The sequence below is a fragment of the Syzygium oleosum genome, unplaced genomic scaffold (assembly GCF_021117445.2).
Source record: "Syzygium oleosum isolate NSW1041296 unplaced genomic scaffold, Sole_v2.1 Sole_v2.09, whole genome shotgun sequence".
NCBI lineage: Eukaryota > Viridiplantae > Streptophyta > Magnoliopsida > Myrtales > Myrtaceae > Syzygium > Syzygium oleosum.
In genome coordinates this window covers 3,112,879-3,134,580 of record NW_026607493.1, presented here as the reverse complement: position 1 = coordinate 3,134,580, position 21,702 = coordinate 3,112,879, and the positions used below count along the sequence as shown (strand labels likewise).

General features: G+C 41.4%; 3 protein-coding genes and 1 non-coding gene across 5 annotated transcripts; 2 read left to right on the top strand and 2 right to left on the bottom strand.

The window, feature by feature from the left end:
• The first annotated feature begins 7,137 nt into the window (after window positions 1-7,137).
• On the top strand, window positions 7,138-9,088 carry LOC115673692 (probable indole-3-pyruvate monooxygenase YUCCA8). The gene is made up of 3 exons (XM_030595939.2): window positions 7,138-7,925; window positions 8,036-8,410; window positions 8,671-9,088. The coding sequence occupies exons 1-3, from the start codon at window positions 7,254-7,256 to the stop codon at window positions 8,893-8,895; spliced, it is 1,272 nt and encodes a 423-aa protein (XP_030451799.1). The 5' UTR covers window positions 7,138-7,253; the 3' UTR covers window positions 8,896-9,088.
• A 700-nt stretch (window positions 9,089-9,788) lies between these two features.
• Window positions 9,789-9,862, bottom strand: TRNAV-AAC (transfer RNA valine (anticodon AAC)). Its single transcript has one exon. It is a non-coding gene; the product is annotated as a tRNA-Val (tRNA).
• Window positions 9,863-14,077: 4,215 nt separating this feature from the next.
• LOC115673417 (glutathione transferase GST 23-like) lies at window positions 14,078-15,615 on the bottom strand. Its single transcript, XM_030595582.2, has 2 exons — window positions 15,126-15,615; window positions 14,078-14,663 (listed from the first exon to the last, which is right to left on the bottom strand). Exons 1-2 carry the CDS (start codon window positions 15,432-15,434, stop codon window positions 14,295-14,297), a joined length of 678 nt encoding a protein of 225 aa, XP_030451442.2. The 5' UTR covers window positions 15,435-15,615; the 3' UTR covers window positions 14,078-14,294.
• Window positions 15,616-16,446: 831 nt separating this feature from the next.
• LOC115673409 (uncharacterized) lies at window positions 16,447-20,360 on the top strand. Of its 2 annotated transcripts, XM_056314324.1 has the most exons (9): window positions 16,447-16,695; window positions 17,398-17,505; window positions 17,646-17,780; window positions 17,855-17,977; window positions 18,370-18,481; window positions 18,566-18,623; window positions 18,707-18,961; window positions 19,072-19,804; window positions 19,906-20,360. In XM_056314324.1, the coding sequence occupies exons 1-9, from the start codon at window positions 16,560-16,562 to the stop codon at window positions 19,992-19,994; spliced, it is 1,749 nt and encodes a 582-aa protein (XP_056170299.1). In that variant the 5' UTR covers window positions 16,447-16,559; the 3' UTR covers window positions 19,995-20,360. The 2 variants fall into 2 exon arrangements, with proteins under 2 accessions (XP_056170299.1, XP_030451430.2); XM_030595570.2 differs by having other exon boundaries at window positions 19,072-20,360.
• Window positions 20,361-21,702: the final 1,342 nt, after the last annotated feature.

Here is a 21,702-nt window from a genome sequence, read left to right as displayed (position 1 = left end):
CTCTCTCTCTCTCTACATTTGGATAAACAAAATGCATTAGAAGAACGAGCAATTCGAGTCTGTTTGGACCGGTTCAATTGAAACATCAAAACTAGGGACACCCGCGTGAGATTTCCCGGGAAAGTAATTTGCTAGTCTTGAAAAAATATAGGGATAATGACACGAATAAAACTTGAAGTTTGACTCGATGTACAATGTAGTCCTTGAAATTTTAATTTGTTCAATGTGGTCTGTGAATTTTAGCTCAGTGTGCAATGTGATCCAAGAACTTCTGATTTGTTCAATGTGATTCCTGAAATTTTTTGTATATCTTGAAGTTAGTCCTTGATTATATGAGTATGTTCAATGTCATCCTTCCATCAATTGAAGTGCAGGGACAACATTGAATATCTCCATACAATCCGAGGACTAGATTGAACATATACAAAAAATGTAGAGACCATATCGAACAAATTAAAAGTTTAGAAACCATTCGTATCATTTTCCCAAAAATATACTCGATAATGGGTGTTCTTCTTCTCGCTATTGTTCGACCAACTTGAACTTGTTAATGATATCCACTTAATCGTCATAATTTTTTATAAATGCGGGGCGAAGACCGGGAATACCATATATCATAACCCCTTCACAATAATATGTCACATTTGAATTTGAGTTTTCTCATGTCATGTTTCATTAGTTCTAATGTAAATATTTGCCAAACAAAAAAAAGGGAAAAGGAAAACACTACCAGCACCACCTCTCTTCCTCTGCCGCAGTTTCATGATCGCATGGTAACCCCAAATCCTAACCTCTGAGAAAATGTTCATTACCGGCCTTAACTCTCTCTCTCTCTCTCTCTCTCTCTCTCTCTCTCTCTCTCTAACCCCACTTATTGAAAATTGAAAATGGAATTAATTACCTTATAATTCGGGATCTGTGAATGTTGGTGCAATGACCATGGAAGGGGCGGCATCTTGGATTAAGAGAAGCCAATTTAAAAAAAATAAATTATACGCCATAACTATTATAAATAAATAAATCAAAATTGCAAGAACTTGTGCCACATGCCGGGCCCTAGTAGTGCCAAGTGCAATGCTCCTGACGTGGCACCTGGACGACTCTTTTCTAGAATTTGACTTCTAAAGTTAGTCCAGCTGATGTTACCGACCCATGGTCTAAACTTAATTAATTAGTTTAATTAATCGAAAGAAAGATCGCAAGTACTGATTCTAAATTCTCTCCATCGCATTAATGGGCTCCATCGTCTGCAACGCACATTCTATTTTTTTTTTTTTGGGTTTTTGAGTTTATATTACATCATATCATTTTCTCCACCATATGCTTGGGAAATAAGTATCGATTGTTTGAAGATCCTAATTATCGATAATTAATTGCTTATCCGGGATTTGTTTCGGTTTAATTATTCGTCGTAGATCCACATTCCCTTCATATTTAATCACAACACAAGCTCCTAATCTATGGGACCCCTAGCGGTTGTTAGATGACCACACCTCAAGTTTTGAAAATAATATGCTAATCACTTTTTGTATTTCCATAGTGCAAATGTAGGTTATTGCATATGGGTTTAGTTTTTAAAAAAAGAAGAAATTTATAAATGGGTCAAATTTCGAAAATAAGATAATTATAACCTCTCGTATTTCCTTGAATAGCTAACTATATTTCTGGTAATTAACTGACTAGCCAAACTAGGGATGACGCATATGGGTTAAATTGAATAAAAGGGGTACGCATTAGAATAAAAAAATTTCAGTTATGTGGATTAATATTTTGTAGGAACGATTATTTTTCCAGTAGACAATATTGGATATATGACGCTGAAATAGATTTATGGGGAAAAGTTATTTTGAGTAAACTTGACAAAGTTTCAATTAACGAAATTTCGAATAAGAGTTAGGATTCTTATTAGGTTCATAGCAGGTGCTAATTTTTCAGTAACAATGATGGGTCTAATAATCAAAGTGGGTTCGCATGTGATACATATTCACTAAAATTCAATTCCATACCTATTGCTTAATCGAATTTGTTCGGAAAAACGTTTGCCACTAATATAGAATAATTGTAAAGATAACTTACTCAATACAAAGGCAAAAACCATTAAACTTTTATAATGAATTTCTTTTTTCAAAGGGACACGTAAATTACCTAGATTCTATTAAAATGTTTCACCGATAACAAAAATTTCTCATATCTAGATTACTTACTCAAGAAATGTTAAAAAAATCTGTGAGCTATAAACAATTGAAAGCGAGCCACACGAGTCTAAAACGAGAGGCAATTTTGAGAAGGGAGAGGAAGATCTTCCAAAGAAGTTTCTCAAGATTCTGGTATGCCCCTCTCTAGATTCAATTAGATTTTCACTAGATAGATTAGTATGAATTAGTCCGACTTAGCCATAGAAGTTGCTAGCTAGGGTCGCCATGTGATCCACATCTTCAATCATTTGCAATTTGTAAGATGACATAAAACTAATGAAACTGAGAGGTTCCCTCCCTCTCCTTTAAGTTCTATAAGGCACAACATTAGTTTATGAGGGTTTTCTTGGCCACTATTAATTTACTAATTGACAATTAATGATAGGGGTGGCTGGTGAGATCCTCCTTTAGAACCTAAATCAAAGAGAGAGAAAGAGAGACAGTGAGAGAGCGATAATAATAGGATATGCAAATATTCTCCATTTCTAATTTTAGGGTTTGACCAAAGAGCTTCGCGCAGACAAAGCTAGGTGGGGGGAGGACTAAGCCAGCTCAAAAGGGTGTGATTCATTATGAGTCTAGCCTAACCGCGTTTAACCACATCTTGCTAATCTTTGGTTAGCTATGCTTGGTCGCATTTGGTGGAACAATGCATGCGCTGCATAAAATGTGGCATTAATGATAATGCCGTATTAATAGAAATTTGAAGGAACCATATTCTTAATTAACGCGGACTATGCTTTTTCAATCGTATTTCCGCAGGAAAGTTTGACCCAGTAAGGATATAAGATTGCTTCAGGAGTTCTCCATTTATTTAAAAAGTCAGTTAGGCACCTCAAAGTATAGCTAGGTTATTGCAAACTCAAAAGTAAATCGAGTGCAACATCATTACATCCGCTTGCTAGTATTTTGTTCAATTGGTCCACCAAGATGCTAATTCCTCGTGGCATGTTATCGACATGCTAAGCTTGCCACACATGTATCGGTCTATTAAAAAATGGTTAAACTGCTAATGAGTTGAACCCGAAACGAATCCTGAATACACTCGCCTTTCAGCAATTTGCACATTTTCTTTAAGCGCATGTCACCGTGCAAAAAATACAAAACGTTATCAGCGAGAGGCACGTTCGCGAACAATAGTTTAAGTTCATTCCCGACTCATGAATTTTGGAGAAACTTAAAGATATATCTAGCAAGTCACAAGGAATTGATCGGACGTGTTTGACATTCGTATTGTATGGGACGTTTGACAAGCCACCGAATTGGAACACTATAAAGTTGAAAGACGAAACGAATATCGATTCTTTTGTTTTGTACGTCTAAAAAGAAGATAAGAGAAATCAACAACTACGACATACTCCCGTTGTATCAGCTTGCAAAAACAGATAGAAACCCAGAGGAGGCGCCTCCAAGCAGTAAAATCGGTCCACGAGCCCATGTCAAACTTATGTGTAAGTCATGAGAAATAATCAGTAATCATTCCACTGCAAAGTAGAACTCACGTAGGTTATACGATTCACATGAGACTTCGTGCTTAGAACAATGCAATTACAACTTCACATCGCCCACTGCATGGCGTGGCACCGCCATTCACTCTCATCGATACAAGTGAATTTCTGCTGGGTGGGCGAAGTTGGCGACTCACATCAACAGCTCGAAAAGCGAAAAACCTTCAGACTTCCAAGAAGCATGCAAATCGATAAATTAAAACCCTAATCCACACTACATTGAAAACCACGACTTTTCCTCTAACTTTTCCTTACGCGTGACTCAACTTAGCACACAAAACTCACAATGAAACCCCTTTGTGCTCGATCGAAACTTAACAATGCCCACTTGGCTATTTTCATATATATACAATTGCCCTTCAAACTAAATCGATTCAAATTGAATCTTTTTCAAGTATCCACGCCGACCACGGGAAAAAGGTTGAATTAGGTCATGGGCACACCACCAAGATGTTGCTATTAATAGAGAAATTGATTAGCAAGGGAGCTGGTTATATGATGTGGGGAATGATTCCTTCTCATCCTCAAAGTTTAAAGACTCTCATTGTCCCCTAGCTGGCTTCAAGTCATTGCAAGGCTGGTGAAAAAAGCTAAGATTATAAAATAACATTCCTATGGCATCTATATAATCTTTGAATTTATGGGGTGAAAATAATAATTTGGGGCATCCTCTTTCTCCTCCTTTTGTTAGATTATATTAATTATATTGAATATAGGATCTCAGGACTTAGGAGGACCGGCCAGGGGGAGGCTCACCTAGCTCTGGCGAGGGCCGGCGAGGGCGGAGCTCGCCATGGCTGGGCGAGCTCTACCCTCGCCGCCGCTAGGTAAGCTCGACCTTGCCCAAATCTGGCGAGGTTGAGCTTCGCCATGGCTGTGGGCGAGGTCAAGCTCACCTAGCCATGGCGAGCTTCGCCCTCGCCAGTGCCGGTGAGGGCGAGCCTCCCTAGTGGCTGGCAAGCTCGCCAGTCCTAGCCCTTGGCCGGTCCGGCTACCGGACTGGGGGAAGAAGGAAGGGCCAAAAAATAAAAAAAAAACAGCGAAAGGGAAAAATTAAAAAAAATTTCGAGCTCCACCCTCGCCGTTGCATAGCCATGGTGAGGCTCGACCTCGCCAGATCTGAGCGAGGTCGAGCTCGCCCAGCCATGGCGAGCTCCGCCATGACCGAAGCTGGGCGAGGCTCGCCCTCGCCAGTCCCTAGTAGCTAGCGAGGTCACCTCGCCGGCAAGCCTCCCCCTGGCCGAACCGGCCAGGGGGAAGAAGGAAAGAAAAAAAAAAGAGAAAGGAAAAAAATAAAATAAAAATTCGAAAAAAAATAAAAAATATTAAAATATTGCCACGTCAGCCGCCCCGTGTCCACATCAGTGCCGGCCGGCAAAAAGTGACCTGATGGACTGAATTAGCACAATTGCAAAAAATTTAGGATTGAATTGGCAAAAAAACAGTTTATAACTGAATTGGCACAATTGTAATAGATTTAGGATTTTTTTGGTAATTTTTGTAATCTCTCCAAACTACCTTATCTCGAATGGTTAATACACCAGAATAATGAAAAAGTCGATAGTCAGTTATTACAGTAATTCGCCATATTTTTCGTGCAATGTCTATTTAACAAAGTTTCTTGATTGCCAACGTCGAGCTTATTCGAAATAATGTTATGACATGACATGACATGCATTCAACAACAAACATTTGATTTTTTGTACTTGGACGTTCTTCTTTTCCCTAGGAACGTATGAACGCTGGTCCTTCGAAAGGAGAGAGCACGTGTAATCAAGGGGTTTGCATGCACATGATTGCCTCTTTTCCCGAAGAAATTTTTCACTCGATAACCCCAAGTGGGGTTAAGTGGGGCACAACCCTAGTTTTTCTCCAACTCAAGCCTCTTCATTCATCGATTCTTTAAAAGCTTCGCTCGATGATCATGATCATATATCTATGTCGAAAGTACCAAGAAGAAGAAACCCTAATATTCATATCTCTCTCTTGATAATAACCCCACTTTTTGGCTCCTCAATCATATGTGGACGCGTGTCAAACTAGGGTGCATTTACCATCAAAAGCTACAACCGAAAGCCTGTAATTTTTTTGGTATTTTTATCTTCAATCGAGTGCTTGTGCATCCCCCCTTTCATACGGTGATCATAAGAAAAAGGAAAATTTTCACTGGGTTAAGATTCAAGCACGAAAACACGCTTTCCAGCGGAAATTTGCCAGCTGCTCGTTACTAAAAGGTACTGATTAAACTATAGTAAAAGATTAACCGACCTGTTCATTATATGTAGTGAGCTTGCTAAGCTTTCCTTTTAAGATAAGGTCTTGTTTTTCATTAGCTTTGGAACTATAACGCGTAGCCCTTCCATGAAGCACACGATTCGCATTATTGTTATAGAAAATAGGACCGTTGCGAATTCACATTATCACTATAGAAAGAAGGAACAATGTGATTGACTCGGTCTTTCAATCTCGGCCAGTCGTCCAGGGTTGCCTAAAGGTCATAGAGCTTTTGCACACGGTTTTTGTCATAGCTGAACCAACAATAGGTCCGTAAATATGGTGAAAAGTAGACCGCAAGAGTCATCCTCATACCCAAAGGAGAAATCGATACTACGGACGTCCCTGTCGCATCGGCAAAACAAGTCGGGTCGATGGTGTTTGGTTTCCATCAATGACGGATGGAGTAAAAGGAAAATCTGCCGGAGACGTAACCCGTTATTCTTCCTTTGTTCTTCGTAAAAAATTGTTAATGAAGCTTCATGATTCTTCCTTTGAAGTTTCGCTTGCTGGGTTGGTATGTTTTTCTTGGACCTTAATGTCAACCGTCGTTGTTCATTCCATTCGTTGGAATCAGAACCGAGAATATGCCATTCGTTCGATGACCCGATGCACGTCGATCGACCGGTGGATCATGTGAATGGGTCCACGAGATCCGAAGGATCAGTGTACATCGAGCCTATATATGCGCTCCGGGTGTAGCTACTAACTTTTCTTCGTGGTTCGCAGCTACTTCACTTGGGTTCTCAATCTTTTCCATTTTAAATTTGTATATTTTTTTCGGCCAAAGCTACTCACAAAGTTTTAATACCATGAAAGCCAAGCTATGTACATAGTTCAAATGGGTTCACACTATCATCCATGATGAAGTCTTTCCCTAAAGAAAGAATATCAAAATCCCCAAACCAATATTATATTCCCACTTTTTCCAAAGGAACTAAATAATTAAAAAAACCAAAGCTCTCTTACTGATACTATACCTATTAAACTATAGAATGATAGTCACCGGCTCATGATTTTAGGAATGCTACTCAAGCCCCCACAATAACTCTTCCAAAGTCCCACCACATGCAAGCCCCTATCGTGGCCTCCTGCTCCCTATTTAAACCACCCCGTCCTCTCCCTCCAAACCCACCGAGTCGATCTTCAAACACACAAGACACAAACAAGCACACATCCAAGCACCCACGCCCATTCCTAGCTACTCTGTTACACATCTTCGACATCAAAACACCCTTACAGAGAGATTCTTGATACCCCACCCCTCCCCAAAACAATGGAGAACTTGTTCCGCCTAGTTGACCACGAGGACTTCTTCGCTCGCCGCTGTGTTTGGGTCAACGGGCCGGTCATTGTCGGCGCGGGGCCTTCCGGGCTCGCCACCGCGGCCTGCCTTAGAGAGCAAGGAGTGCCCTTTGTTGTCCTAGAGAGAGCCGAGTGCATTGCCTCATTGTGGCAGAAGAGAACCTACGACAGGCTTAAACTGCACCTCCCGAAGCAGTTTTGCCAACTTCCTAGGATGGAGTTCCCTCAGGACTTCCCTGAGTACCCCTCCAGGAGGCAGTTTATCGACTACCTGGAGTCCTATGCAAGGCGCTTCGAGATCAGCCCCAACTTCAACGAGTGCGTCCAGTTGGCCCGCTACGACGAGACCAGTGGCCTGTGGCGCATCCGGACGGTCCAGGCCAGGGGCTCGAGCCGCTCTGAGACCGAGTACATCTGCCGGTGGCTTGTGGTAGCGACGGGGGAGAATGCCGAGCGCGTGATGCCGGAAATAGATGGGCTGGCGGAGTTCAAGGGCGAGGTCGTCCATGCCTGCGACTACAAGTCCGGGGAGAAGTTCGCCGGGAAGAGGGTCTTAGTCGTCGGCTGTGGCAACTCGGGCATGGAAGTGTCCCTAGACCTCTGCAACCACAATGCCGAGCCCTCGATAGTGGTCCGCAGCTCGGTAAGCCGCCAATTCTACTGCGCAAAAGAAAACAGAAATCCAAACTTTAAGACATTATGAATGGAGAGATTGATTCTAATTCGTGTATTTGATTGCTTGGCAATGAACAGGTTCACGTAATGCCTAGAGAAGTTCTGGGGAAGTCCACATTTGAGCTGGCTGTTTTTCTGATGAAATGGCTACCACTTTGGCTGGTAGACAAGATACTTCTGATCCTGGCATGGTTGGTGCTCGGAGGCATAGGAAAATATGGGCTCAAGAGGCCATCGATGGGACCAATGGAGCTCAAGAACGAGAGAGGGAAGACCCCAGTCTTGGACGTTGGAGCTCTGAAAAAGATCAGATCTGGAGAGATTAAGGTTGTCCCTGGGATCAAGAGGCTCTCACGTGGCCATGTTGTGGAGCTGGTGAATGGAGACAAGCTCGACGTTGACTCGGTGGTTCTTGCCACTGGGTACAAAAGCAATGTCCCCTCTTGGCTTCAGGTGTGTAAGAATGTCCTCTTCTTGAAGTTTTTATGTTCTGGGGATGCGAATATACCTTCTGTTTCGCTTATTTTTGGAAAAAGTTGACACCTTCGACATTGTTGGTCTTGAGCCAAATGGAACGTCGAAGAATGTCGAAAATTTTCTACTAAAAAGTTCAATATTTCGGAAGTTTCTTTCTTATGTTGGGTCTACTCATGAAGTGAACAGTATTGGACAAATTGGGCTAATGTTCTTACGGTTACTTTTCATGGTATCAGGAGAGCGAGTTCTTCTCCAAGAACGGCTACCCAAAATCGCAATTTCCCAATGGCTGGAAGGGCAATGCCGGGCTATATGCAGTTGGGTTCACGAGGAGAGGGCTGTCTGGTGCATCCTCTGATGCCATGAGGATTGCTCAGGACATTGGCAAGGTCTGGAAGGTGGAGACCAGGCAGAAACAGAGGGCCACTGCTTGCCACAGGAGATGCATCTCCCAGTTCTAGGACACATGCATGATATGCCCAAGCTTCATTTTTTTTCCTTTTTTCCCCCTTTTTTTTGGGATGAATATTTGGTTTGATTAACCGCGTAAAGGAAAAAAGAATGATAGCCAGACCACGCATACTGTTAAGAAAAATTAGAGACAGCGCATAGGCACACAGAGGAAGAGCCCTCTCCCAAAGGTCCATGTGTGGGCATTTTGTAATTTTAGGATGATGAGGCTTCTTTTTGTCCCCTTTTCTGATCTGATATGTGTATTAAGGATCTTCTGTAAACTGACCTGTTGGTGAAGTTGAATGACACAGAATTTGAATGACAAGTTAATCCTGCAGAAATTCCTCTTAATAGGTTTATCACAGTTATAGAAGACTTTGGGTCCACATAAACTTGGTACCGCATGCAAAGCATCTCCTTTAAGCTTTTGCAATAACTCAAGCTCCCTCAACACTCTTTAGATTACCCAAACCGAGTAATTCTTTGAGCCATTCATTGCCTCTCTCTCTCAAAACATTACGTTTGGTTCACAGAACAAACAAGAACAGGATCGAGAAAAGATCGTCTCTCTAAGGTTGTTTTTTGTTCACTATCTTCTAACTTCTGTAACTGTTATGAATCAAAGAATCAAAGTCAAACCATCCACTTCCGGAGCCAGTAGGAGGGAAAAAGGCAGAAGGGAAAGGTCCACCACAAGCCCTGAACTTGGGCTCAAAATGTTACTGGGGTTCAAGTGAAAACAGAGATCCTCATCTTCCACGGGTTTAACACTGTACATTTCGCGTAATCGATCTTGATCCTCATGATGCGCTTGCGAATTCATTTCGCATCGTTCTGTCGATGATAAGTGTAAATCAAAAAAATGGAAGCTCTTTCAAGGAAGAAAAAACGGTGAAGAAACTGGCGTCGCCCGGACTCGAACCGGAGACCTTCAGTGTGTTAGACTGACGTGATAACCAACTACACCACGACACCATCTGTGCCTTCGTCCTCTACCTTAATAATATAAACGGACATAAGATTGATAGGTGATGGGTCAGTTAAACGATCGACTTTCAGAAGAAGATGCTCTTGATTCACTCTCTCAGCTAGCTGAAAAGGTTTAAAATACAAGAAGAAACGAGTTAAGAAAACCTCTGGCAATGGTAATAGTACTTACGGTGTAATTAAGGGGCTACCGTGTCTTGTATAATTGGTATTTGATATGACAGCTCGAATAATTTCTCTATATCTCTCTCCAACCTCGTAGTACTGCAAGATTTTGATGTTTTTCTCTTGCCCCTTCTGCTTTGTCGTCCATTGCTCATATGCTCCAAGACGGAAAATGATCCTTTTTTTTGTTTCCCTTCGGTCCGCGGAAAGGGATTCATGTTGATGTAGTTAATTCGGGCGTGACATTCAATTTAGAAATAAGATATCATCTGATTAAATCTCATCAATTGCATGCAAATTATTGTGGATTAAGACCTTTTGTTCGAGACAAAAGACGAAACTTGCTCAGTTCGTGAGATGTATAGAGTGTTTTATAGGTCTCTAGGTTGCCGCACCTTGGTGCTGTGCCCCTTGGATTGTAAAGAAACGGAATGTTTTTTCATTTACCTTTCCCCTACGTCCTCCTCCATCTAATTATCCGTAATCCAAGGCTCGCTTTGGCGTACTAGAAACTAAATCCACTTCTTCGATTTGATTAAAAGTTGATCATCCACGCCGGGCTTAGCACTCGAAAGTCCGACATTGAAGGGAGAGGTCGAATAAAGTGATTTAGAAGTAAGATTCACCCCAAATGATCACGACTGGGTGGTCATATTGAGTTTTCCTTTTTGAGAGACTTAATTTGTATGGATCGAACCGGGTCATTACAAAACGTATTGAAATAGAATCCCCTACGGTGATTGTGTGCTCAAGGATGGACCGGGCACTAGTCGACTCAACAAGGGTCGAAGTAATCACCGGGACGAGAAGATTTAAACAAGCCGCGATTTCTGGTTAACTCTTCGGACGATATTAGAAAATGAATAAAGCAAATCACCCATTGGATAGTGGGGGAAAAGTATGATGAAGACATCAATGTTTTCAATGGAGGAGTTTTTATTACACAATAATAACCCATATTAGTTGAGAGATGTCTCGTCAAGTAATTCACAGGTAAGATTCACCCCTAAATGGTCACCATCTTGACTGGTTGCATTCCCTTTTTTTTTTTTTGTCGAACATTTCAGAACTTGACTCACATGAACTAGCGCAGTTTATTACATCGAGGATAAAGAGGATTTCTAAGGAGTCTAATTTGCTCCTATGATGACTAAAGTATTCAAATGATGGTGCAACAACATCAAACGAGACTATTTCCTGCAATAGTCAGAAGAGAAATCCTTGTCCATCCCTTTCAAAGACACCAAAAATGTTCCTCAGTCCAACTTGAATTTAAAGAGCAAACCCGAGTCATGTTCTTCGACATCCTTTGTGCACAGGCACGAGAAACAGCTCACATGAGTCCCCCCATGCCTTGAGTTTTGACAAATCAGAGAAGAAAGGCAAAACACTAATCTCTTGGCCATGCTTCTCCTATTCTCTTTTCATCACCACAGTTCTCAAAGTCACCAAGCAAGTTTCTTGTTTTCTTCTTCTTTTTAGGGTGCCAAAACAGGACCTGACCACTTCATTAAATCACCTTGTTCCAACTTGCTCTCCTCTTTTGTTTGCTTGCACCCTATTCAGTTCTATCACACCACGCAAAAAAAGACATCTCTGCCCAGCGCAATAAATAGCAAACACATGAGACTGTCACTACCCTACTCTTGGAGGCCCCAATCACAACTTATTTCAGAATCATCAGATCACTTTCGTTTAATCTGCTCTTCACCCAACCCCTTTCGATTATTCGGAGTCCGCACGATATAGTTATATGAGAACCGCCAAAACCGGCACAAATTCGATGGGTTTTACTTTTTGAAACATCCATTTAGGTGCTTCATTACACTTTCAAACACTTGCACCGGAAACTTTTAGGAGCTGACATGAACTGAACAACAACAATGAAACGTCAAGATCGCAGCCAAATCAGCAGCAACTACATTTTCTGAGCCTCTGGCCACTGATTGCTATGTATAAGCTCAAGTGTGCTAACCCCTTCCAACTTTATGTTCTTTCAATTCAATCGGCAATCTATTCTTGCTAGGACATTTGCTTCAAAAGGGATCAATGACACACATGGCATTGCCAACATTGTTCCTTGCTGAGATGCCATTATCAGGTCCCATTTTGCCCTTACTTCAGCAGCACTTTGGTGTCTCTGATGACACAGAGTTGTTCTTCCACATGGCAGTGTCGATATACGGTCTGAGCTGGACAGATTGTCCTGCCCGTGGGTACTTATTCGAGTTGTACTGAAACAGAAAACCAAATATCTTTGAGTTAACCGGTCAATAAGATTCTAAGATCATGACCGGAAGAACTGCGAGTCAAGCATATGTTCTTTGATAGATTATGCTTTTTGGTTGGCTTGTGCTTCTGTACTTCCATATCAATTCGAGCAACATGTACTGAAAGGATTTCCCATTTTAAGAAAGTCGAGATCCTCAATTCTCGCAACAGCGACATCCACAAAAGTTTGTGCAGCCAATTAATCATAAAAACTCGACATTAGTAGCATAGATATTGCATGAACCATTATGTATCGATTCTAAATGAGAGATACTTTCGTTGATCATTTCATACTGCTGACTCTGAAATCCTTTTAAGGGCAACGGCTCACCCGCATCCAGGTTCAGGCCCCTCTGTGCTGTGGTGTCTTTATCATTCTGTAGTAGGGCATCAGAAAGAGACATCCAGTTTGAGATCGTACTTAAGTGTCATGTTGTTGCTTCATTTATTTGCAGAGATAACAGTACAATTGTTGCCCAATACAAAGTCATGCCAGCTATTGTCGAACCACTAGACTTGGCATGCTGGCCTACTACGGAAGTGCACACATAATCGCCATTTTAGACAAGCCTGTCAGAGTCGGAGCAGAAGAGTTTATTAATCCAGGCAAAGTTAGCTGAGTAAATTTACATAGAGACACTCAGTTTCAGACCGTAGTGGTCATGCTTTTGCATCATGTTTGTGCAGAGATGGGAGTACTATCTTAATCTGATTTTAGAACGCACTAGCTATAACCGAAAACGAGTCAAATGACTTGTCTTGGTGTCTCAGCCTTCTGCAAGTACACACATTCGCCAATTCGGTTTACCTGTCAAAGCCGACGCGGAAAAATCTGCTCTTCTATGCAAAGTTTTTTGAAGGAAGACAGCACTTGCTCCAAAATAAATCATTGATGCAGAAACTTTATGTGTCAATGCAAATTATCTGGCAACTGATCCAAACTGCAAGAGAGTATTTGGATAGGAGTAGAGAATAGTGATAAATAGCCAATTAAAACTACTCTGAGAAATTTCAGGTATAGCCTTAGATAAACTAGTGACAACGAGGACACTATCAACTTAGAATGATCTCAGACATGATAGCTGAAGATGGACAGTGCTGGTTCAATTATGAAACAGGTGACCCCTCAAGCGAACTTCATGAAATTCAATATCTTCATACGATCTTTCCCCCTTCATCAAGCCCATTCATCCATAGTGAGGCCCTGATGCAATTTGTATTATCATTCCTGAAGACAAATGTACTTCTCTCATTCGTCCTGTTTAAGTACTTGTGTTTCTGAATAGTTGTCCTGTCGAGTGTTCGTATATGTATTATTGGTTGCTTACTCTGCTATCTCTTGATTACATCGCCTTCTGTCTTCTTAAAAGCAGAAAATTTTTCATGACAGTTCAGACGTGCGTGAAACTGAGATTCTTGAAACTCACAAGGAAATGAAACTTCCATTTTGGAGACTAAGAGCATACTGGCACATCTTTTGTAATTTGCGACTACTGCAATCCAAGATGGACATTGCATAGAGAAGCAGACGATTGACTTTACTGCTTGATCATTCTTTAGTATGAAAACTATGAAGCTGTACCGGGATAAAACTTGAGCCTGTATTGCAAGCAGAGCCTCGAGTTCAAGGTCATTAAGGAGTTTTCTTGCTTATGTGGACACTGAGAGTGCTAGTTGCGTAGCTTGCTATAGGGAGAGCATCAAGGATTAGGCACAAATCGTAATGGAAAAACGCATCATACATGAATGATGAATCTCATCAAGAGCGACAAATATGCAATCTCCTCTCTGTTAATTTCACATCTTCCAGTCAATCATGTTTTAGACTACCAGCCTTACACTTACTGTATTTAAATAGCATGTATAATCACATTTTAGGACCATCACTACTCATAACATAAATCCACACGGAGACTCTGGAAATTTATTTGCAGAACTTGCTCACGAAAAGTAAAAAGTTGTCATCCAGACTCAGTCCACATGACTACACTGCTGATGTAGAAGACGCAATGAAGGTCTCCCTGAGGCGCTTAAAGTAGATGAGCATAGCATCACGCTCAGGAAGGTTGCTTCCAATTACATCATGAGCTCTGAAATTCTGCACCCATCTGTGCAGGCGAGGATATTCGCTGGCTTCCAATAATTTCACGCCAACCACTTCTTCCAGTGCTTGAAGCAACCAAGCCAACCATCCAAAGACCAGATCTTGCAAGCCAATTTTGTCCCCTGCAAAGAACTTGTCCTCCTCTCTAAGAGCATGTTCTTCAATGGTTTTCAGGACTTTCTTGGCTTCTTTTGTTGCCTCCTCCTGTTGCTCCCCTGTGCTGCGACAGAATCTGAAGAAAATCGGGGTCTTCGTCACCCAGAATGTTCATTGTTAGAGAGTGGAAGGAGGATTTAATCATGCTTATTGCTTTCTTGAATTATCTTATTTAGCTCTTCAGGGTCTTATTCTTTGTTATTTGTAACATCACAAGATTTACCGCAATCTAATTAGAGAGAACTTCTTACATTTTTCAGGGAAATTCCTGTTTTCGCTTCAAGGTAAGCTCGAGAACGAGGCTAATGAGACATGAACCAAACCTAGTTCTCAGAAAAGAAATTTTGACCGAATCATATCGAAACTGATATTTCCAGATGAAGTTTCTGCGAATTAATGTTTGAAAATAATTGCTATTGAAACCAAAAAACAACAATTTCCAGGTGGAACTTCTATGCAATAGCTAAATGAAACTGTTACGGGTAACTGATGCACCTCAAATATTTTAACAAATATATCACGGAAAGCATTTCCAGTTCAATGTTCGCAACACACCTTGTCCTCATTGAATTTGATCCAGAACCGGGCCATGGCCTTCTCATAAGGATCCTGAGGAAGCAGAGGGTTTTGTGGCCAACTCTCCTCGATGTACTCCAGTATAACAGCGGACTCTGCAACCGGTCTCCCTCCATGGATGAGCACAGGGATCTTCTTGTGAACTGGATTGCACCGCAACAATTCATCGCTCTTGTTGCCGAGATCTTCCTCCACATACTCATACTTGACTCCCTTGAGCTCGAGAGCCCATATGACTCTGTAACTGAAGGGACTAGGCCAAGCTCCGAGCAGCTTCACTCCCTCCATGAACCCCAACTTATCAGAACGAATTTCGTTGTTCTTCTTACTCCAATCTGTGCTGGGTCGGTTTCTTATTGAGCTCTTCGAAAGTTTTCAAGTGACAAAGTCAGACTCGGTCTCTTGTTTTTAAATTCTGGGACCTTGGTGATCACGCATTCATCGTTCTTGACCATTGTTGTTCAAACTTCGACTCCAGAGACTTTTCTAGGGAGTCGGTACATGGAAAGTTCACTTCATTTGTTAATTATACCACCTTTGCTTGTATTCTTCTGTGCATAAATGACAATGGAATTGAATAATCTGGTATTTCAGCTTGGTCACCTAAAATATACAACGGAAGTAAAAAAGACTTATGTAAGAAAATCATAAGTGAAATGCAACAAAAAGGACCACCTCTCTAATCAAGTAAGACTCGGACCGAAAAATAAGCTTCTCTCTCTCTCTCTCTTAACAAGGAATCACACCATGAATGACACCCAAAATTAGAAGCCAATTTTGAGTATCCCAAATTGAAATTTCAAAGTTCAGTGGCATCCTTCTTCGACGATGGTCGTTATAGTAATACGGTAATTGCCATTATAATAAAAATAATCATACATAAATTGATGTCGGGTGATAGATATTTGAGAAGGGCTCCGCTACCACACAAAAACTACTAATGTTTAAACTATAAAATTAAAACCAATCTTGGTTTTTTTTTTTTTGCCACCATCTTGCTATTTTTACATATTTTTTCTACTGAGTCAAGAGAGCTGTAAGTAACAAGGAACTATTGACTAATGGAAGTTTTACTTTAAAATTCTCAATTGAAAAAAAGAAAATAACTAGCTTCTTTTTTTTTTTTGGTAAGGATAACTAGCTTCTTTCATAACTCATAGATAAAAGAAAAGCAGCAAACCCAGGTGAATAAAAATGAAATGATTCTTTATTTTACTAATTTAATGGAGCAAAATAAAATCACATTTCATAACCAAAACCACCCCGCCATCTTGGCGCGCAAAACGTTCGGTCTCTCTCCCACTCCCTCTTCTTCCACTCTGTCATCACAAAGTGACGCTTTTGCTTAGGGTTTCGATTTTGCCGATCATCTCATCCTTCGATCGATCGCTGTGTCGTCTTTCGAGGTCGGCGATGAAGATCGTCGCTTTGATCGCGAACGCCAAAGGTCCTCCGCCGCGCGCACGGGCTCGCGGCGGAGCCGGTTCTCGCTCGTACCGGAGCTCCGGAACCCGCTCGGCCCCCGTAAGAATCCCTCGGTCGGGTCAAGGTATCGCTCCTCCCCCGCCAATTCGATCCGTAGATGTGAAACGGCTTCGCCTGTTCGAGTTTGTCGATTGATTTGATTCCCTCACTTGGGTCTCGTCGCAACGTCTGCTTTGGTATGCCGATTTTGGATTAGTTTATCTGTAGAGTCGGTGCATTCTTTCGTTCCTGTTGGGAAGTTTCCTTGCAGAACAGCGTAATGTGAAGCAATCGCGCAAGTTTTGTTGTTTTTGTGACTCGGTGGATTATCTTGCCTTGCCTTGTTTCCTACCTTCACTTGTTGGTGCTTTTTAATTTGCGGGAGATGTTCGTTCTTTCCTTGTTTTCGCCTGTTGGGCTTCCATGGCTGTGTCGTGTTTGTTTACCTGGGGACAAGCCGGGCATGTTGGGTGGCCTAATTTTCTGGAAGTTTGGTGATTACGCCATCCTTTTTATTACGGGGTTTTCTCTTGTACCTGGATCTGTTATGGAGTTGCGCGTGCGAGATTGGAAATAGAATTTCGTTCCTTTATTGTACTTGGATAGGTTATTTTACCCGATGCAATTAGCGGCAGGCGTCGACTCTCATCCATGAATCTAGCATCCTTCTTCTCAATGTGTATATACGGCGAATGCATGCTAGAGCCACAACAACAGTAGAACAAGGCTTGTTGTTATGACAATGAGCTAAGGATGGTATTTATTTTATCTTTCTTTTTATGTTAAGAAACTGCGAGCAGAAAGAGAGTTAGGTTTGCTGATAATTGTGAGGAGAACCGCTTAGGCTTCAGGGAAGATGAAGCTACAACTCAAGAAGAAGCTGGGGTTCGAATATGTAAGTTCATGTGCATATGATTGCTCTCTGAAGACATATAATAATTGTTTCTTTGCTACATTATCTTGAAATACACTAGTGTTTAGTATGTAATCGTGAAGAATTCAATCTTATAACAAAAGCATGAACATGACGTGCAGCTGATGTCCCGAAGACCTCTGAATATGCATTTTTCAAGAAATTAAAGGAGAACAAAGGTCACAGATTTAACTCCCGTCCCATGCAAAATGAGGCCACTCCCGCTAAGAAGTTCATATCTGATCACAATCCCAGCAGTAGGTTGAGAAACTTTATCTTGCTCTCTTTGTAACCTGGAATGTACTGACTATTTCTATCTATCTTCATTCAGCAAGTACCCATATGGTCGATAGCGTCCATAAGGAATCTGGGTCGTCACTGCTTCACCAGGATGTTACAACAAAGAATTTTGCCTTACTTCAAGCTCCAGTCGATAGTGTTTCCAGAAAATCAGGTCTGCATAATAAAATTCTTGCCAGCATTCTCCATAAGTATTTTCTTTGTGGAATACACTGCATTATTCATGACTGAGTCCCACATTGCTTTGACTTGTTACAATCTTGGACAAGCTCTTGTTTGTTTATATCTTCATTTCAGGCATGTCATTCGTTACTGTTTGACTGTCTCCTTACCTCAGCACAATGCTTCCCAATTAGGAAATCACCCTTGCCCTAAGATTTCTATACTGATATTATTGTCTACGGTTTCCTCGTTCCATCTCCTCCACCTCAGCCACCTAAATTAATAAATACATCTATCACTCTGCAGCTGTTCTTATGTTTAAGTTGGTCATGTTCTTTTAAAATACCTCAAGTTGCTTCTCTGAAAAATTCAAACTACCTTCAGGGACTTGGAATAGCTACAAGTCTGGCGAAGTGTTTCCTAAGAAGAGGGAGAATCTACTTTTGTGGGTCAAAACTACCTCCTTTCCTGAAATTGACAAACTCTGCTCAAAGGGGTAAGAAGCTTCACAGCTCATAAGTTATTGTTTCTTCTTTTCAGATGAATGACTCTTACCGGGGACTTTTGGAATTTCTGATAGGTATGGTTTTGTTTCCGTACTCTTAAGTCGCCTAAACCCAACGACCAATGAGGACAATGTATGCTTATATTTTTAATCTTGTGGAATAATTATTTGTTTATCTCCTAATAGCTATTACCGAGCAACCAATACTTTTGACAGGATGCTACAAATCTTGATAGGAAGCAACTTGACTCCAGCATGAGCTCTAAACTGCATGCTTACCCTCAGTCTGGTATTCAGTTAAAAGAGTTTAATCAGAATTGCACATGGGACTTTCTGGAAGCTGAAGGTGGACACTATTTGGACTGTTCTCTATCTTCTGGGTGGCTAAATAAATCTATGGAAAGGATTATCCCAGATTTTGATCTTCCAGCTGTTGCTGCCCTCGAGACCAGTACTTGGCAGGAATCTGAGGTAACTAATGGGCAATTAGAGATTTTCAGAGCTCCATCTCCATACTATACAGAAAATTCTGCGTCTTTCCAATATCAGATATATACCTTTGTTTCATTTGGTTTGTCCAGGATGAGTTCCAAGCTCCAAATAAATCCTTGATTGAGGAGGAGACACGTGATTCAGAGTGGGGATGGGTTCTCGATAATAAGAATAATGAAAGAGACTTGTGCTTTGTTTGTCGAAGTAGAGAGCTCACTACAGCACCAGCATTGCTGACTTATCGGTGCAATGATCACCAGCAGACTCTAGAATCTGGGTTTGGTGGGAGGGAATTATCTGCATTCTCTGTCTCATCTCATTATCCTTCAAAATTTTGTCCATCACTATGCCATCCAACAAGCTTTCACTACAGTGATCTCAAAACACATTATGACCTGCTGACTCTACAATCTGGGTTTGTTGGAAGCGAGTTATCTGCATTATTTGTCTCGTCTCATTATCCTTCACAGTATTGGCCATCACAATGCCAATCGACCAGTTTTCACAATAATGATCTTGAAACTTATTATGACCAACAGACTCTAGAATCTGGGTTTGGTGGGAGAGAATCGCCTGCATTCTGTGTCTCTTCTCTTTATCCTTTACAGTTTTGTCCATCACAGTTTCCTTCGACCAGCTTTCACAACCATGATGGTGAAACACAATATGAAAGGAAGGAAGATATTGCGATTTTTAGTGATCTTGCTTGTTCTTTATCGCGCGATTCATATAATTTTCATCGGGCTGAAGATCACAATTTTGATGCCTCATATGCAGTGCTTTTGCCTCCAAAGCAGGATCAGTTCATCCACAAGGGCTTCAGTGAGAGACATTATCATCCTCTAACCGATGGTTATATGCATTCCCTTGGATGTGATTCTGAATTGAGATTAATGTGCTTATCATCTCCCGTCTCTTCACAGGGAGATCATATATTCACCGATTACACTCGTTGATCTCCTCAAGATGGAGAAGTTGTGTTGTCCTTCCTATGTGGGGAGGATTGGTGTAAAAGACTCAAAAGTTCCACTCAGATGGACGCCTTCAGTGGTTTTAGCAGAAGTTTATCTACTCAAATCTTCAACAGAGAAAAGGCATACCCTCTGCTTCCCGATAAATCAAGCTCAGATGAAGGAGAAGTGATTGTTCATGGAAGCGAAATCTGTAAGTTTGATGCATCCTGGCATTTTTAGTTCAATTCCTGTACTTCACTTTTGTGTGATTATGGCTTGTCAGTTGTCATAACCTTGGATTTTAGTTTTGATTTGACAATATCCCTAGTTGATAATCCTCCGTTGAACTTCAGATATATGGAACTATTGAGGAAACTAACATTTCTAGATGCACATTCACTTAAGCAGTGTAGTGTTATAGACCACACTGAATGGTATGCTGATCTCTCTGAGCTCCATGTTGAACTGAAAGCGATAGATGTCCTGCATAGATGCATTTGTTGACATTCATATTTGCAGTCGGTACGTCGCTGCTGTAAGTGATAGTGCATTCTCGATGCAAGAATGTCCTACTTAGTCACTGTGAAATGAGTTTTTCGACAGAAACTAATCTAAGAAAAGCTTTGCACGCAACAACAATCTTGGGTCCCTCCTAAGAAGGCTGAATTTCGTATCCCACTCATCAAGTTCATGTCTCTTGAGTCTTGGTATTCGATGGACGACTTGATACAGAGCGACGGAACTGTTTAAGTGACGAGTTTACTTGATATGTTCTGCTGATACTAGACAAGTTTTACTCATTCGAAAATCTTTCTACCTGCGAAATTGCCGTGTGATGTCTATTTTCGGTGTCTGAAGAGGTGTGGTTCAATTTATGAACTGGTCGACAAGCGTTCCGACGGGCTTGTTGATAACTAGATTGTGTCATAATTTATTTGAACGTGAGTCGCAATGCGAATTCGGAACCCAAAAGATCGCAACTTGTATCATAACGGGCATGTTGTTCTCCGGCCGAGGTCGATGGAAGTCTGCTCCAACCATCACCTATTGATTAGTGGATTACAATTATGGATATGATTAGTCTTAATCTGTATACGAGCTACGTACATGACTTATGATTCACCAATTAAGAAGACCCTCCTGCCAGATCGGAGGAAAATGGGTCCTATCAAAAATCGAGCAACGAGTGGACCGATCGGAGCGTGTTGCATTCGTCGAGCGGCAGTGTGACAACTTGTGCGCGTCCCACACGTGCGACCGAAACCGTGAATCTCGCCCACTCCTCCCTCGTCTTCTGCTCGCTGCTGCGAATCATGTCACCCCTCTTCTCTGGAGGGTCCCACGTTGCAGGTCGTGCGGACCCCACCTTGCCCCCTTCCGTATTAATATCGGGCGTCGTCGCGTATGGGCAATTCCTCTTCCCGATGGATTTGATGGTGGAACAAGAATATTTATGTCATGTGTCCTTTTCTTTTGTTTCTTTTTAGGCGTTGGGAAAACAATGGGATTAACTTTTGAGATTAAACCTTCATAATCCCCCATGGTTATAAGAATATCGACCGTTTGGTTCGGCTTTTCAAATTCTACTTGGGGAAATGCAAATACCTTTAGGTAAAAGTCACTTGGGAAAATGCAAGTAGTGTTTGGTAAAAAATCATTTGAAAGTCACCTAGGGAAATGCAATTGTGTTTGGTAAATTTCTTTTTACAAATGAGCTTTGAGAGGTTTTTTTTTTTTTTTTAAGTACCCTTCACCGGCTCCGGCGAA